Genomic DNA, 18,194 nt, shown 5'->3' on the forward strand with positions numbered 1-18,194 from the left:
ATTGGTAAGGCCACACTTGGAATACTGTGTGCAATTCTGGTCACCTTATTATAGAAAGGATATTATTAAACTAAAAAGAGTGCAGAAAAGATTTACTAGAATGCTACCGGGACTTGATGGGTTGAGTTATAAGGAGAGGCTGGATAGACTGAGATTTTTTTCTCTGGAGCGTAGGAGGCTGAGGGGTGATCTTATAGAGGTCTATAAAATAATGAGGGGCACAGATCAGCTAGATAGTCAATATCTTTTCCCAAAGGTAGGGGAGTCTAAAACTAGAGGGCATAGGTTTAAGGTGAGAGGGGAGAGATACAAAAGTGTCCCAAGGAGCAATTTTTTCACACAGAGGGTGGTGAGTGTCTGGAACAAGCTGCCAGAGGTAGTAGTAGAGGCGGGTACAGTTTTGTCTTTTAAAAAGCATTTAGATAGTTACATGGGTAAGATGGGTTTAGAGGGATATGGGCCAAATGCAGGCATTTGGGATTAGCTTAGGGGTTTTAAAAAAGAAAGGGCGGCATGGACAAGTTGGGCTGAAGGGCCTGTTTCCATGATGTAAACCTCTATGACTCTAACTGCAAAGCTTTTGCTTAAAATCAAACCAGGCAGGATGTCTCCAATTGCTCAAGGCATTACCATGTGGAATCAGAGCCGACAAAGAGATTTGGTTTTCTTGCGAGTTCCTGATGAGTACAAGAGAAAAAGATTTGACAGGATATCTGCTTTTTCTAGCAATACCCAAGTTCTGGACTACCAAGTGGCCCAGGAATATCTTAAAAAAGAGTAGCAGTTCCTGGATCAACATATGTATTTAGTGAACTAGCTGATCGTAGCAAGAGCAGTGTGGTGTTCAATTGTTCAATTGACCTGTGTTTGATTGTGTAATCTATGGTCACTATGCGGGGCCCGATTTTATCATCAAGTTGCACCCGTTTTCGGGCTTGAAAACTTGCTAAAGTTGGGCATGAGGCGATCCATGCGATCCACACCTGCCTCCGCGCCAGTTTCCCCTTTACCAAGGCCCGAAAATGGCCGCGATCGGGACCGCGCCTGAAATGCGAAATTGCATGCATTTAAATTGACTTAATGGGCTGCACGCCCAACCTTACCGGCACTTCCCCCTTTACCATTGCGTTCGCCCATTCGGAATTGGTGCAAAACAGACATGCTCCACAAAAGTCTGATTCGGGGCGCTCCAGTTAGTGAGAAGGTAAGTGCTGAGCATCCGACGGCTCTCTGCTTGAGATCGGTTGTGGTGGTGGGGGGGGGGGGGGGGGGGGGGGGGGGGGCGGGGGGGGGTTCGCTGCCACCCTGCCTGAGATCAGTGAAGGGGAAAGGGAGGCAAGGGGCTATGATCAGTCTGGGTGACGGAGGGTCGGGGGGATAAGGGGGTCAGTAGTGTTGTGGGGGTGGGGCAATGTCTGTGGGTCCAGGGGGAGGCGTTATCCAGCCCGGGAGCAATGTGGCAGGGGAGCAGCATTCTATCATTTTTTTTCTGCACATGCGCAGTTGGGGGCACCGATCGGAGCTGCAGGATTTCGGGCACTTTAAGCCCTGCCCTCAGGCTGGTGCAGCGTGATTCAAAATTGCTGATATTTTTCAGGCAGAGTGTGTATGGGGGCACCTGAGAACGGGTCTAAATGTCGGATCTGAAACACTCCCAGTTTCAAGCCTGCCCATACTGAAAGCCAGCTGCTTCACAATTCAGTTCTCGAACACATTACTTAGGCAGTCCGATCTTAGTTATAGAAAATTACACTCAAAAACATGCCGCTGTGCAGGAGTTCCAGATTTATTTAGAATAAAAATGGTAAAATAGGGCCCATAGAGTCTAGGTGCAGACTTAGAGATAAGTAAACAGACAGCACCGAAAAAACTGGGAGCTGCTAGAGGCATGAGAGTAGACCTTTTAAGAGTTATATAAAACTATGTAAATAAAGTTCCTTCACAATTAGAAATTAGTGTCATCTGTGCTTTTCTCTGAGATAAATCAAGTATATGAAATATACATCAAGCAGCGTAGGGTGATATGAGACAGTTTCGCACCATTGTGTTAATTACATATAAACTTACTAATTAAGAGTAGGCCATTCGGCCCCTTGAGCCTGCTGTGCCATTCAATAAGGTCATGGCTGATCTGATTGTGGCCTCAACTCCACTCTCCACCTACTCCCGATAACTATTAACTCCCTTGTTAGTCAGGAGTTTATCCACCTCTGCCTTACGAATATTCAATGACCCTGCCCCCACCACTCGCTGCGGAAGAGTGTTCCAAAGATTCACGACCCTCTTAGCGAAAAAAAATCTCCTAATCTCCATCTTAAATGGGAGATGCCTTCTTTTTTAAACTATGTCCACTTGTTTTCCATCGTAAATATGAGACCCCTAATTTTTAAACTGTGTCCTCTATTTCTAGTCTCTCCCACAATGAGAAACATCCTTTCACCATCCACCCTGTCAAATCTCCTCAGGATCCTATATGTTTCAATAGAATCATTGAATCCCTACAATGCAGAATGAGGCCTTTCAGCCCATCAAGCCTGCACTGGGCTCACCCAGGCCCTATCCCTGTAACCCCATGTATTTACCCTGCTAATCCCCCGACACTAAGGGACAACTTAGCATGGCCAATCAACCTAACCCACATACCTTTGAAGTGTGGGAGAAAACCGGAGCACCCGGAGGAAACTCACGTAGACACGGAGAGAATGTGCAAACTCCACACAGACGGTGGCCTGTGGCCGGAATTAAACCCGGGTCCCTGGCACTGTGAGGCAGCAGCGCTACCCACTGTGCCACTATGCTGCCCTAAGATCACCTCTCAATCTTCTAAACTCCAATGGATACAGGACCAACCTGTCCAACTTTTTTTTTCGTAGAGTTTAGGGAAGAATTCATGCCACACAAGTGCCAGGTAATGACTATCTCTAACAAGAGAGATTCCTAACATCTCCCCTTGATATTCAATGGTATTGCCATTGCTGACTCGCCCACTTTCAACATTCTAGAGGGTGTTAGCACAGACCAGAAACGAAACTGGATCTTGGATTGCCAACCCTCCAGGATTGGCCTGGAGTCTCCAGGGTTTAAAGATTAATCTCCAGATCGCTGCTGTGTGCGACCCTAGAGAAAAAAATCATCGAGACATTAAAAATACATATTATTTTTTGTCATAATCTTTAAACGTTCCCCTTCAGCAGACATAAAAATACTAAAAATGAGGAAAAAAAGGCTGTTTGACTGACAACCAAGTATCATCCAATTGGGTAGTAAATATTTTGCTTTCAAATTGGTGTCAGAAGGCACCATGTTGCAAGGATGGACGCGTTGGTGACCAATGGCTGAAGCACGGGGCAAGTCATGTGATAAAACCTCCAGAAATACACTTAATTCCAGTTGGCAATCGGAACTGGTCTAGCCATATAAGCACAGTGACTACAAGAGCAGGTCAGAGGATAGGAATTCTATGACAAGTAACTCACCTCCTGACTCCCCAAAGTCTGTCCACCGTCTACAAGGACCCAAGTCAGGAGTGTGATGGAATACTCCCCACTTGCCTGGATGGGTGCAGCTCCAACAACACTCAAGAAGCTCAACACCATCCAGGACTAACAGCCCGTTTTATTGATATCCCATCCACCAACGTTCCAACGTTCACTCCCTCCACCATTGTGCCCACTGGTAGCAGTGTGTAGCATCTACAAGATGCCTTGCAGAAACTCATCAAGTCTTCTTCAACAGCACCTTCCAAACCCATGACAAACACCACCTAGAAGGTCAAGAGCAGCAAATGTATGGGAACATGACCACCTCCATGGTGGCACAGTGGCACAGTGGCTAGCACTGTTGTCTCATAGTGCCAGGGGCCTGTGTTTAATTTCGGCCTTGTGTGACTGTGTGGCGTTTGCACGTTTTCCCCTTTTCTGCATGGATTTCCTCCGGGTGCTTAGGTTTCCCCCTCACAGTACAAAAGTATGCAGGTCAGCTGGGTTGACCATGCTAAATTGATCTTTCGTGTTCAAAAATGTGTAGGTTAGGTGGATTGGCCATGCTAAATTGCCCATTAGTGTCCAAAGATGTGTAGGTTAGGTAGATTGGCCATGCTAAATTGCCCCTTAGTTTCTCAAATGTGCAGGTTAGATGGATTAGGTGGCTTTTTTACATTTTAAATGTGTGAGGTTGTGGGGATAGGGAGGTGGGGAGTGACTCCCCTAAGTTAACACTCACGGACATAGTTCACATGGATAGGACATTAACCTGAGTAAAATATAAAGGGGACTTGGCATGTGTGGAGCAAAACTCCTGCAAAATATCCTGAAGGAGTGGAAAGGAACTGAGAAGAGATCAAAATTTCTCAAAAAAAGAATAACATGAATAACATGTGGCTGTCCGATTAGATTTGCTGAAACATTTCTCGGGAAATGAAAACTAGGCTGTCTCTACAATGAGCAAGGAGATCAATGAGGACAAGGCAGGTTCAAAATCTATTCCATAAAATTATCAACACAACTTCCTGGAATGACTTACTCCAGACTCTTGGGCACACCGATAAATCTTCTGACCAGGAATGAGTTTAAGTATGAGGAAGGGTCAAACCTCATGAACCACCCCTCCCACACACCCCCCCCCCCCCCCCCCGCCCCCCCCAAAGAGAAAAGTGTTTGTTGAGACACTCACTCAAAAAAGTTCAATCAAATATAAAGTGGAGAAAGACCACCCCGATGTAAGGTCACAGAACTGGATCGTTAACTCTGTTTCTCTCCCTTCAGGTCCTGCCAGATCCAGCTGAGTATTTCCAACATTTTTGATTTTTGTTTTAGCAAGTAGGAATTTTGTCTGGGTTTCTGGGAGAACTTCCACTTCTTCTCCAAATAACACTGCATAATGTTCGATACGCATCCAGAGGATTGCCGGACAGGATCACAGTTTAACATCTCATCCAAGGGATGCCACCGTTGATAGCGCAGCACTCTCTCTGTGCTGTATGATAAGTCCAGCTCAAATGCAGAAATGTGGCCTGAAGTCACGTCACACTGACCCAGAGATTTTTGAATATATCTTTGTAGGATGTGATCATGTTCCCATACATTTGCTGCTCTTGACCTTCTAGGTGGCGTTTGTCATGGGTTTGGAAGGTGCTGTTGAAGAAGACTTGATGAGTTGCTGCAAGGCATCTTGTAGATGCTACACACTGCTACCAGTGGGCACAATGGTGGAGGGAGTGAACGTTGTTCTTTTTAATTCTTTCACAGAACATGGACAACACTAACTAGGCGTTTCTATTGCCAAACCATAATTGCCCTTGAGATGGGTGCAGCTGTTGGAGCTGCACCCATCCAGGCAAGTGGAGAGCATTCCATCAAACTCCTGACTTGTGCCTCATAGATGGTGGGTAGGCTTTGGACAGTCAGGAGGTGAGTTGCTTGCTGTAGTATTCCTAGCCTCTGACCGGTTCTTGCAGCCGCTGTGTTAATGTGGTTGGTCCAGTTCAGTTTCTGGTCAATGGTAACCCCAAGGACGGTGACAGTGGGGGATTTAGCAATGGCAATGCCATAGAATGTCAAACAGAAATGGTTAGATTCTCTCCTGTTGGAGATGGTGATTGCCTTGCACTTGTGTGGCGAGAATGTTACTTGCCAATTGTCAGCCCAAGCCTGAATATTGTCCAGGTCTTGTTGCATTTGAACGTGGACTGCTTCAGTATCTGAGGAGTTGTGAATGGTGCTGAACATTGTGCAATCATCGGCGAACATCCCCACTTCTGACCTTATGATGGGGGGAAGGTCATTGATGAAGCAGCTGAAGATGGTTGGACCTAGGACACTATCCTGAGGGACTCCTGCAGTGATGTCCTGGAGCTGAGATGATTGACCTCCAACCACCACAGCCATCTTCCTTTGTGCCAGGTATGACCAGTGGATGGTTTGCCCCCGATACCCATTGACACCAGTTTTGCTACGGCTCCTTGATGCCGCACTCATCCAGGCAAGCTGGTACGTAAGCTGCAAATTGGTGTGTGTGTGGTAAAGCAATATCGTAATGCAACCACCGGAAGGCTTACTGTTTACAAATTGGAGCATTTTTCACTTTGTCAATGATGCTTTCAGTTTTAGATGTTTGCTTATTGGATGGTGTGATCCAGTTACCCAGTGAGTGACTGAGCCACTCCTGCCGATGCCAAATTCAACCCATAATTCTCGAGGTGTGAGGCATTAGTGAGATGATAACAACTGGTTTCAATGCCTCTGAATTCATAGAATCATAGAATCCCTACAGTGCAGGAGAAGGCCGTTCAGCCCATCAAACCTGCACCGACCACAATCCCACCTAGGTCTTATTCCCGTAACCCCACACATTTACCCTGCTAATCCCCTTGGCATTAAGGTTAATTTAGCACAGCCAATCCACCTAACCTGCACATCTTTGGAGTGTGGGAGGAAACCGGAGCACCCGGAGGAAACCCACGCCGATACAGGGAGAACGTGCAAACTCCACACAGACAGTGACCCGAGGCCGGGAATTGAACCCGGGTCCCTGGCGCTGTGAGGCAGCAGTGCTAACCACTGTGCCACCATGCCAAATCGTGTGAGCCATGATTGCTTTTCCCAATCGTTCTGTCATTGGATATTAGATCAGGTTTGCGGACGATGCCCCCAGAGTTAAACAGCTCATCGATATTGGCAGCCAAGCCTGGCACATGAATAATAATGACCAGTCACCATGGAAACATGCACCAGCGAGAACAGGCGCAAATTGAGAATTGGCAAAGAAAAACAAGGGATTGGTCCTTAATGAAGGATTAACCAGGACTATCAAATGGAAATTGAAGTACAGAATCAAATACAATCTAACTGTGTTTTCTCTCCTGATAGGTTTGAAATCAATTTTGTGTGCGACAGAAGTGAAGAAATAGCATTCCATTTTAACCCACGCTTTGCTGAGCCCCAGCTTGTGTGTAATTCCTACCTGGCTAACAAGTGGGGTAAAGAGGAACGGATCACATCATGTCCACTTGAGGTAGAAGAACCATTCCAGGTAACCATCTAACGTGTTATTAATGATACATTTTGTAAATTGCCACAACATTCTTTTCAGTGAAACATTTGCAGCATCTCGCTCAAGGGAAGGCACCTGTATTATTCAAGCCTGAGGCAAAACATTCTTATAAAGTCTGAGTTGATCCTGTTTGGCTCTCTCCAGTTATTTTAATTTATTCATGGGATGTGGGCATCACTGGCTGGGCCAGCATTTATTGCCCATCCGTTGAGGGCATTAAAGAGTCAACCACATTACTGTGGCTCTGGAATCACACGTGGGCCAGACTGGGTAAGGACAGCAGATTTCCTTCCCTAAAGGACTTTAGTGAACCTGATGAGTCTTTGTGACAATCGTTTCATGTTCATCAATAGATTTTTAATTCCAGATTATTATTGAATTCAAATTTCATCATCTGCCGTGGCATGATTCGAACCCAAGTCTCCAGAGAATTACTCTGAATCTTTGGATTACTAGTCTAATGACAGTGCCACTATGCTACTGCCTCCCCTTGCTGGATTCCATTCCCCAATCCTCAGTTGCCCTCTCGGGTTGATCGAAATGGTGCACTAACCTCAGTCACTATGACCACACCCCACTTCTGTACAACAATGCACCATCATGAATCTATCAGTCTCATCATTGATCCTCAATCCATGTTGGATCCACTGAAGTAGTCAAAGTATTACTCTTAAATCATAGCATGAAAGCAGACCATTCACACCAATCGGGCCACTTTCATGTAATGCAACCTGTAGTTGTAATTTCCTTGGCCTGCTCTCTTTCCCATCTTACTCTCTCCTTCCAATATGAATGCATTCATTAACGTTGGCCTCAATTTCCAACAATGGCAAATATTGCATCAGAAAGTTACACCAACTTACATCAGAGGGAGCTAAAGAAAGGTTTGCATTTCAGTAGCGCCTCTCTTGAACTCAGAACGTGTTTACAGGAGGTTCCTCTTAGCTAGAGTATATGAGGGTCATAGTTCAGCTGCTGGCTGTGACGGGGGTGGGGGGCGGGGGAGGGTGGCGGGAACACCTTACGACAGGGCTGTGATTATTTCTTCAGAGGAGGTCTACAAACCCGATTAATAATGGGCGGAAACAGTGGGCACCAAGACTAAAGATGCGTAGGTTAGGGGAATTAGCTATGGTAAATGTGTGGGGTTCCAGGGAAAGGGCGAGGGAAAAGACATGGGTAAGTTACTCTGTCAGAGAGTCAATATAGACTCGATGGGCCAAATGGCCTCTTCTGCACTATAGGGATTCTATGATTCTATGACTGGTGGAGTAGTGGATGAGGTGGAGGGCTGTTGTAGGCTGCAAAGAGACATAGATAGGATGCAAAGCTGGGCTGAAAAATGGCAAATGGAGTTTGACCCTGATAAATGTGAGGTGATTCATTTTGGTAGGACTAATTTAAATGTGGATTACAGGGTCAAAGGTAGGGTTCTGAAGGCTGTGGAGGAACAGAGAGATCTTGGGGTCCATATCCACAGATCTCTAAAGGTTGCCACTCAAGTGGATAGAGCTGTGAAGAAGGCCTATAGTGTGTTAGCTTTTATTAACAGGGGGTTGGAGTTTAAGAGCCGTGGAGTTATGCTGCAACTGTACAGGACCTTGGTGAGATGACATTTGGAATATTGTGTGCAGTTCTGGTCACCTCACTATAAGAAGGATGTAGAAGCGCTGGAAAGAGTGCAGAGGAGATTTACCAGGATGCTGCCTGGTTTGGAGGGTAGGTCTTATGAGGAAAGGTTGAGGGAGCTAGGGCTGTTCTCTCTGGAGCGGAGGAGGCAGAGGGGAGACTTAATAGAGGCTTATAAAATGATGAAGGGGATAGATAGAGTGAACGTTCAAAGATTATTTCCTCGGGTGGATGGAGCTATTACAAGGGGGCATAACTATAGGCTTCATGGTGGGAGATATAGGAAGGATATCAGAGGTAGGTTCTTTACGCAGAGAGTGGTTGGGGTGTGGAATGGACTGCCTGCAGTGATAGTGGAGTCAGATACTTTAGGAACATTTAAGCGGTTATTGGATAGGCACATGGAGCACACCAGGATGATAGGGAGTGGGATAGCTTGATCTTGGTTTCAGATAAAGCTCGGCACAACATCGTGGGCTGAAGGGCCTGTTCTGTGCTGTGCTGTTCTATGTTCTATGTTCTATGACTCCTGGGTCATTTTGATGCCAACAGAAAATCAATAGCAGCGATTACTTTGTGGCACGATGGCACAAAAGGTGGCACAGTGGCACAGGGGCTAGCACTGCTGCCTCACAGCGCCAGGGACGTGGATTCGATTCCCGGCTTGGGTCACTGTCTATGTGGAAGTCTGCACGTTCTCCCCGTGTCTGCGTGGGTTTCCTCCGGGTTCTCTGGTTTCCTCCCACAGTCCAAAAGACGTGCTGGTTAGGTACATTGGTCATGTTAAATTCTCCCTCAGTGTACCCGAACAGGCACCAGAGTGTGGCGACGAGGGGATTTTCACAGTAACTTAATTGCAGTATTAATATAAGCCTACTTGTGACACTGGTAAAAAAACTATAAAACTTTAATGACAGCTCTTCTGGCATTGGAGCAAGGTTGACAATCTTCACAAAGAAACTTGCATGAGAGGCTTTTGAAGAACCTGAACTGCCTGTAGATACATTGTGGAAAGATGTACATAATGAACTTCTGTCACGTGGTCCTTTTGCTGCAGCTTTCATAGGCTATTACCACGGCACGGTGGTACAGTGGTTAGCACCGCTGTCTCACAGCGCCAGGAACCTGGGTTTGATTCTCGGCTTGGGTCACTTCTGTGTGGAGTTTGCACATTCTCCCCGTGTCTGCATGGGTTTCCTCTGAGTGCTCCAGTTTCCTCCCACAATCCAAAGATGTGTGGGTTAGGTGGATTGACCATGCTAAATTGCCCCTTAGTATCAGAGGGACTAGCTAAGGTAAATATATGGAGTTATGTGGATAGGGCTTGGGTGGGATTGTGGTCAGTGCAGACTCAATGGGCCGAATGACCTCCTTCTGCACTGTAGGGATTCTATGATTCTACTGTTCCTCCTCCTCACCCATGGAATGGAGAAGCACTCTCACTGGGAAGATGAGACAAAAACAGTAGAAGGAATGAGATGGGACTGTGACCTTGTGGAGGAATGTATCAGACTCATAACAGTGGCAGGAGAGGCGGGGGAGAGATGGAAGAACAGCTACGAATTCAGTGTTCGGGAAGCTATCCCTCCAACTTTTCATTTCTGGTTGAGCCAGGCAACTGAGGAAGCAGTTATACATTGGTCTAATTTTCCCAAAGTGCAAAAATTCTCAGGAATACAGCCATTAGGTGAGGTAATCCTGTGGGATTAAACCTCATGGGTGCTGGGCAGGTCAATCATCACAGCTTCTGAATAAAAAAACCCACGTTCAGAACGTTAACAAGGCATGAGTGATATTGGGCGGGATTTTCCGGCCGCGCTTGCCCCAAAATCGGAAAATCCCGCCCAACGTCAACGGAACTTTGCATGGTCGCCCCCCCCCCCCCCCCCCCCCCCCCCCCCCCCCCGCCCACTGTGATTCCCGTGGCTGGCGGGATGGGGGTCATTTCCCCATAAGGCGTCAAATGCACTTAAGGTGAGAGAGGGCAAAGTTCAAAGGAGATATGAGGGGGAGGTTTTTTACACAGAGAGTGGTAGGTATCTGGAATGCGCTGCCAGGTGTGCTTGTGGAGGCAGATATGATAGAGGTATTTAAGGGGCATTTAGAAAAGCACATGGATATGCAAAGAATAGAGGGATATGGACCAAGGGCAGGCAGAAGGGGTTGGTTTAATTTGGTGTCATGTTCGGCACAACATGGTGGGCCAAAGGACCTGTTCCTGTTCTGTGCTGTTCTATGTTCTAAATACTAATTTAATCGATCTTTTTAGTGAAATTTGTGCTATAGATTGAGGAAATTGAGGGCCTAGGCTATAGGTCTTTCCTTTGACCACTGCTGTATCAAAGACTCACAACTATCTGTGCAAGGGTGTTTTTTCATGCTTTCTGTCCCCAATCCCTTATGTTTAATCTTGCATCCATGGGTGGAATATTCTCCTCTTAGAATATTCTGGAGCATCAGGAGCAGATGTGGATTCCCAATGGTCTCCGAGGTCGGCCCACCTGTTTGACCTTCCCAGAAGCAGCCAGTTGGCAGCCGGCCTCCAGAAACCCTATACGATGAGGGATGGCGGATAGAGTCCGCAAAGGAGGACCAACCGGATGACGCGAGGCTGTGATGGCGCCACCCAGTTAGGTTAGAAACCAAGATAGAGGCAGCCTCTGTAATGATTAAATGGAAGTGTGACCACAGCTGCAAGGCCATGGTTGTGGTGGGGCGGGGGGACATCTTCACAGGATAATCTTCGACAGTACCCCTGGTATTCCAAGCACCAGGAGGGGGTGAAAGGAGTTTTCCTTGGCACCCCAAACCATCCACCACCATCCCCGGCCTGCCGTTGGGAGGCCACCACCAAGCACATACCAGGCCTAACTTCAGAGGCCTCAACACGCAACAAGTCTAAATTCCACCCAGAGTATCTGCAGCAGTACTGAGCCCCTGCGTGCTGCACAGAAATGTCAGCTTTGACAAGCTGTGGAGGTGGGTTTGACACATGGGCTCTCTGACTCAGCAGCAGGGCTACTCACAACTGAGACAAGCTGTAGCTAACAAAGCCTTTTGATGTTTTAAGACTACAATAAAGTGATAATTAATGCCTGCATCACCATCTATATGGATTACTGTCTTGTGTCTAGCATATATCAATCAGATTGTCAATATCTTACTTCGAATGCAACAGATTTCAAGCCATTAATAAAGAAAAAGAAAGATAATCATTGGCAAGGAGCCTTCAATTTTAAAGCATGCACAATGGCCCTATCAGCAACCTCAGCAATTCATCTTTTCTTTCTTCAGTTCTCTGCCTGGAGTCAGCTCTGACCCATGGTGCTACGGCGACACGGTGACACAGCGGTTAGCACTGCTACCTCACAGCGCCAGGGAGCCGGGTTCGATTCTCGGCTTGGGTCACTGTCTGTGTGGAGTTTGCACGTTCTCCCCATGTCTACATGGGTTTTCTCTGGACGCTCTGGTTTCCTCCCACAGTCTGAAAGGTGTGCTGGTTAGGTGCATTGACCCGAACAGGTGCTGGAATGTGGCGACTAGGGAAATTTCACAGTAACTTCACTGCAGTATTAATGAAAGCCTTACTTGTGACTAATAAATAAACATTTATTATTATTTATTTATCATAAGGCTGACCAGGAATCATCAAATCCCTACAGTGCAGAAGGAGGCCATTCAGCCCATCGAGTCTGCACCGACAACAATCCCACCCGGCCCTACCCTTGTAACCCCACGTAATCCCCTTGACACGAAGGGGCAATTCCACCCAAACCTGTTCCCTGTAACCCCAAGTTTTTATCCCTCTAATCCCCCTAACCTACACATCTTGGGACAGTAAAGGGAATTTAGCATGGCCAATCCACCTAACCTGCACACCTGGTGTGTGTTGGCAGTATTTACAAATTGGTATTCAGCCTGTTTAGAGAGTCATAGAGTCATAGAGATATATACATAGAGCCATAGAGTCATATAGATATACAGCACAGAAACAGGGAAACAGGGCCCTTTGGCCCAATTCGTCCATGCCGACTGGATTTCCTAAACGGAACTAGTCCCATTTGCCATTTGTTTGACCTCATCGGCCATCAAGTCTTGGAGTGGGCATTGAACCCAAAGCCTCTGGCTGAGAAGCAGGGACCCTGCCCACTGCACCACAAGACCTCCTTCAGCAGTTTATATATAGATTAAATTACCTGGATTTAGCTATTGAAATCTCTTGGCTTAAAGAAACAGGGCAGGTAAGCAGTTGAATATCGCAACCATTGCTACAGATCGACCCATGAGCAATAACATGGATGATCCAACAGTTACAGAAATAAGACCCTCAGTGACCATTGAAATTACAGGGCACATTTTTCTTTAAAGCACGGCCACATTTTTTAGAGTTAAAAGGCCAAATAGGAACTGAGTTGAACGCACTGCAAAATTACCATGACAACACAATCTCATCACAATGAAACATGGTACCATTCCCCACAAACAGAAATTGCTGGAAATGCAGATCAGGTCCATTAGCATCTGGAAGTGAGAGCTTTAGAGTGCGACTCTTTGTCAGAATTAGCATGGTTAACCAGAATAGTCACTAGATAGGATTATCGAATGTCAATGGGGATGCGGGGTGGAGGTGGGGTGCTATTCATGGGGTTGGTGGATTAATAATGAAGGTCAAGAGTTCTGATATTGTTCAGGCTTCCAGCATTCATATGTTCTCCATCACTGCATATTTTGTTGAGGTACAAGGTCAGAAACCCCAAGGTATGTTATAAAGTTAGACTAGACCCCAACTATTTGCTATTTTGTCATTAATGTTAGGATATGGTGTTTCACTCTGTGTGATTCTATTGACACACAAGGAAGCTTTTAGCAAAACAAATTTTATTTAACAATACAGTTTAACTATAATGAATGAATTAGTTTAATTTTTACTGATTGAAATACTTAAACATGACAAGATACAATTCTTAGCTGCTAACCTATCCCTATGAGTTCCAATTCAAGGAATATTCCTCTTATAGACTTAAAACCTCTCTTCAAAAACAGTTAGCAAACTACATAGTCTTACGTGTGTGTACTTGTTAACAGTCTGAGAGCCTTTTGAACACCTCTAGAAATAGAGAGAGACAGAGAAACATCTATCTTCTGACAGCCCCAAACAGCAGCCTCCAGAGAGAGAGAAACAGAAAGACACCTCTTGCTTCTTTCAGAAGCAGGCAGAAACTCTGAATGTAAGCTTAATTCCTCCCATTGGCACATGAATCTCTCAATCAACATAATCAAACCCTACTCTGAAACCCCAGGGGAAAAAATCAAATAAACAAAAATGCAATAACTCAGATTTAAAAAAAACATCCCTAACTAAAGTCAATCATTCCCTTGCATTCTCAGCATGTGAGCTGCCTGGTGCAGATAAATTGGCACCTTGTAAACCAGAGCTGAATTTTAAATATGTCCCATCACAAGAAACATGATATGAATACATTTCTTAAAGGCACAGTTTCATCACAATATAGAACTACTGAAACAGGCCATTTGGCCCACCTGGTTCATACCTGCCTGCTTCAGGTCCAATCCTAACTCTGAGCAGTCAAGAAACACATGTGGAGAGTTAAACACGCATCCCAAACCATTTTAAGTCCCAGAGCTTGTTCGCATTTGGCAGTGCTTTGTCCCAGCCCGAGGCAGATGCAGGCACTGAGATGAGTGCCTGAAAGGATCAAGGACTTGATGCAGACCCTGAGGGAGCATTTCAATACAGTCTCAAGAATCCTCAGGAAAGCTAAATGAGGATATTTACTTTGGCCTCAATCAACACATTATAATTCCAGTCGGTTCTAGACAAATTCTGAGTTAACTTTGAGCCCTAGCATTAACGACATCGTGTGGCTATACTGGTTGAATGTAAAGTGGGCCCACATGCACTCAACATCGACAGATGTCCCTTTTGCATATTTTGAGCTTGGTAAAAATGATGGAGGGCATAGCATGCTGGGAAGTGAGCACAATTCCCCCAGGCTGCCATTTTAATGAGTCACCTTCACCCAGAGCCAGCTGGGTTAAAATCCGGCCTTCTGTCCATCAGATGAACTTGAGAAACTTTACACTTTGGGCTTAATTAATGGCCAATCATGAGGGCGCATCATTTTAGAGTAAGGGGCAGGAGATTCAGAGAGGATTTGAGAAAACAAAATTTCACTCAGAGGTGGTGGGAATCGGGAATGCACTGCCTGGGAAGGTAGTAGAGGCTGGAAACCTTACAATCTTAAAAAAAATATTTGGATGAGCACTTGAAATATTATAACATTCAAGGAAATGGGACAAGTGTAGGAAAATGGGATTAGCGCGACTTTAGTGGCAGAAGGGCCTTTTCTGTGCTGTATAACTCTATGACATTCTTCCCTCAGCTTCCATGGTTCACCTGTTTAATTCTGTTTGTATGATAGGTTGATATCTATTCCGATGAAGAATATTTCCATGTTTTGCTTGACGGAACTGCGGTCTGTCAGTTCAAACATCGCTTGGAGGAACTCAACTCCATCACCAAGTTGCAGGTGCTAGATGATGTCAACATTTGCTCTGTAGAATTCACCAAAAGGGCCTTTACCTAAACGTCCTGAAAAGACAAGACGCCAGATGCCCACACGTCAAACTAAAGAGCTGTGGAAATTTGAATGTCAGACTGTACAGAGTTCCTAAAAAGAAAGCCTACTTATGAATTGTCAGTCTGAATGAAAATGTGTATCTTAGCAAGATCGATAACAGATGTTCATGTATTCCAAAAGGTCAAAAACCTCCCGTGGCTCATGCATTGTTGACAGAATTCTTACACTTAAATTTGCAATCCGTTTCTCCTAGCATCACTAAAATATTCATTAAATAAACGGGCTTTAAGAGAAAACTTGCTCCTGATTAGAGCAAAGGAACAATAATTGTAAAAGACACTTATTACAATAACTAACCAGTTTATGAATTTGATTTCACATTGATTGTTGCACATTATTGAAAGAACATCAATTTCCTTCCCATATAAGGAATTGGAAATTTTTGTTCATTAGATCTTAAGTTCAATTATCAACAGTACTTTGTGCATGTGGTATAAATTAAAATGCGTCTCAAGAATATAAAGGAACATTTTGGATTGAATTCTAACCTGTCTAGAGACTTTATTCATTTTTGCTATATGGGCATCGTTAGCAAAGACAGTGTTTGTTGTCCACCCCCAGTTGTTCATGAGAAGGTATTGAATGTGATCTTCTTCCTGAAGCCTTGTGGAGTCAATGTGATGAAGGTATTCCTATTGCTCAGTAAGGAGTGTCAAGATTGTGTGACAGTGAAGGACTGATGGTTATAGAATCATCTTAGAATCATAGGATCCTTACAGTGCTGAAGGAGGCTATTCGGTCCATCAAGCCTGCACCGACCACAATCCCATCCAGCCCCTATCCCTGTAACCCAATGTATTTACCCTGCTAATCCCCCCGACACTAAGGGACAATTCAGCATGGCCAATCAATCTAACCTGTACATCTTTGGACTGTGGGAGAAAACTGGAGCACCCGGAGGAAACCCACGCAGACACGGGAAGAATGTGCAAACTCCACACAGACAGTGACCCGAAGCTGGAATGGAACTCGGGTCCCTGCCGCTGTTAGGCAGCAGTGTTAAACACTGTGCCACCGTGCCGCCCAGAGGTAAATTTTTATGGTCCCGCCCACTGAAGGAATCATTGCAGGTGGGTGGGAAAATTTTGACAGACCATTTAAAGGTCCATTGAACTCGAACAGGAATTTCCAGTCCTGGGGCGGGCGCGACTGGAAAATCCAATCCGGTGATTTGGAGGGGAACTTGCAGGTGATGGTGTTCCCATCCCTTGTCCATCTAAGTGATCGAGGCTATAGGTTGGTAAAGTGGTGCTGAGGAAGGCTTGGCGAGTTACTGCCGTGCATTTTGTAGATGGTACAGACTGATACCATGGTGCACCAGGGCAGAGGGAGTGAATGAATTAAGTGCTGGATTGAGTGTTGAATTGAGCAGACTGTGGACGGGATTCTCCGATCTCATCCCACTGCAAGTGCGAATGGAGAATTTGGCACTCAACCAAAACTCCATTCACTGCAGTGGCACCGGAGAATCCCAGCCCCGAGCCAGGGCAAAGGTTTTTGGCAAATTTCCTGAGTACTGTTGCATCCAAGCAAGTGGAGAACATTCCTTTACCTCTTGACTTGTATCAGACTTGTATGCCCATCTCCCATTCCCCTGAAGAAGGTGGTAGTGAGCCTGAATGCTAATGCCAGTGAAGGTTCTGGGGAGATGGTTAGATTCTCTCTTGTCGGAGATGGTCATTGCCTGACATGACTGTTCCTTTTTCAACCCAACCTACATATTGTCCAGGTCTCACTGCATGCAGGCACGCACTGCTTCATCATCTGAGGAGCTGTATGGAACTGAATACTGTGGTAGATAAGGTGGTTAAAAAGGCAGATGGGATACTTGCCTTTATTAGCAGAGACATAGAATATAAAAGCAGGGAGCCCGTTGTTCTCAGTTTTACCTCTCTCCCAACTATTTCCCCCCTCCCCCCACATCCTCATCTGTCACAGTTTACCCTCTGATTTCAGCTTCACTGCCATTTGGCCATTCACACCTTCTCTTCTCTCTGTGGGCTGCCATTAGCAGCCTTTCCCCTTGCTTTTGTGGCTATGACTCATCTTTCATTCCCTCACCCCACAGTATAAATATCTCCCACTTTCTATACCTTTTAGCTTTGACAAAGGGTCATCTGGACTTGAAACGTCAGCTCTTTTCTCTCCTTACAGATGCTGCCAGACCTGCTGAGATTTTCCAGCATTTTCTCTTTTGGTTTCAGATTTCAGCATCCGCAGTAATTTGCTTTTATCCAGTGTATAAAATGCTTGTTAGGCCACAGCTAGAGTAGTCTCTGCAGTTCTGGTCGCCACACTAGAGGAAGGATGTGATTGCACTAGAGAGGGTGCAGAGGAGATTCACCATGATGTTGTCTGGGCTGAAGTGTTTCCACTATGAAGAGAGGCTGGTTAGTCTGGGGTTGTTTTGCTGAGAGCAGAGAAGGCTGAGGGGGGAACTGATTGAGGTGTACAAAATTATGAGGGACATGGATAGGATTGAAAGGAAGAAACATTTCCCCTTAGTAGAGAGGTCAATAACCAGGGGCACTGATTTAAGGTAAGGAGCAGGAGATGTAGAGAGGATTTGAAGACAAACATTTTCACCCAGAGGATAGTGGAAATCTGGGACTCACTGCCTGAAAGGGTGGTAGAGGTGGAAATCATCACAACAGTGAAGAAGCATTTAGATGAACACTTGAAACACCACAGCATACAAGGCTACAGACCAAGTGCTGGAAAATGGGATTCGAATAGTGAGGTGCTTGATGGCCAGCACAGGCACGCTCGGTGAAAGGCCTTTGTCTGTGCAATAAAGTTACTGATCTTATGATGGAGGGAAGGTCATTGATAAAGCAGCTGCCAATGCTTGTG

At 45.6% G+C, this 18,194-nt stretch overlaps 1 protein-coding gene across 1 annotated transcript in view; it reads left to right on the forward strand.

The window, feature by feature from the left end:
- grifin (galectin-related inter-fiber protein) overlaps positions 1 to 15,819 on the forward strand; it is a 40,250-nt gene extending 24,431 nt beyond the window's left edge. The window contains exons 3-4 of the mRNA XM_078239792.1: positions 6,867 to 7,029; positions 15,123 to 15,819. Of these exons, the coding sequence (XP_078095918.1) occupies positions 6,867 to 7,029; positions 15,123 to 15,287 (328 nt within the window). The 3' untranslated portion in view covers positions 15,288 to 15,819. The remainder of the gene's footprint in view (positions 1 to 6,866; positions 7,030 to 15,122) is intronic.
- The last annotated feature ends 2,375 nt before the right edge of the window (positions 15,820 to 18,194 follow it).

This window comes from Mustelus asterias, chromosome 23 (assembly GCF_964213995.1).
Source record: "Mustelus asterias chromosome 23, sMusAst1.hap1.1, whole genome shotgun sequence".
Lineage (NCBI taxonomy): Eukaryota > Metazoa > Chordata > Chondrichthyes > Carcharhiniformes > Triakidae > Mustelus > Mustelus asterias.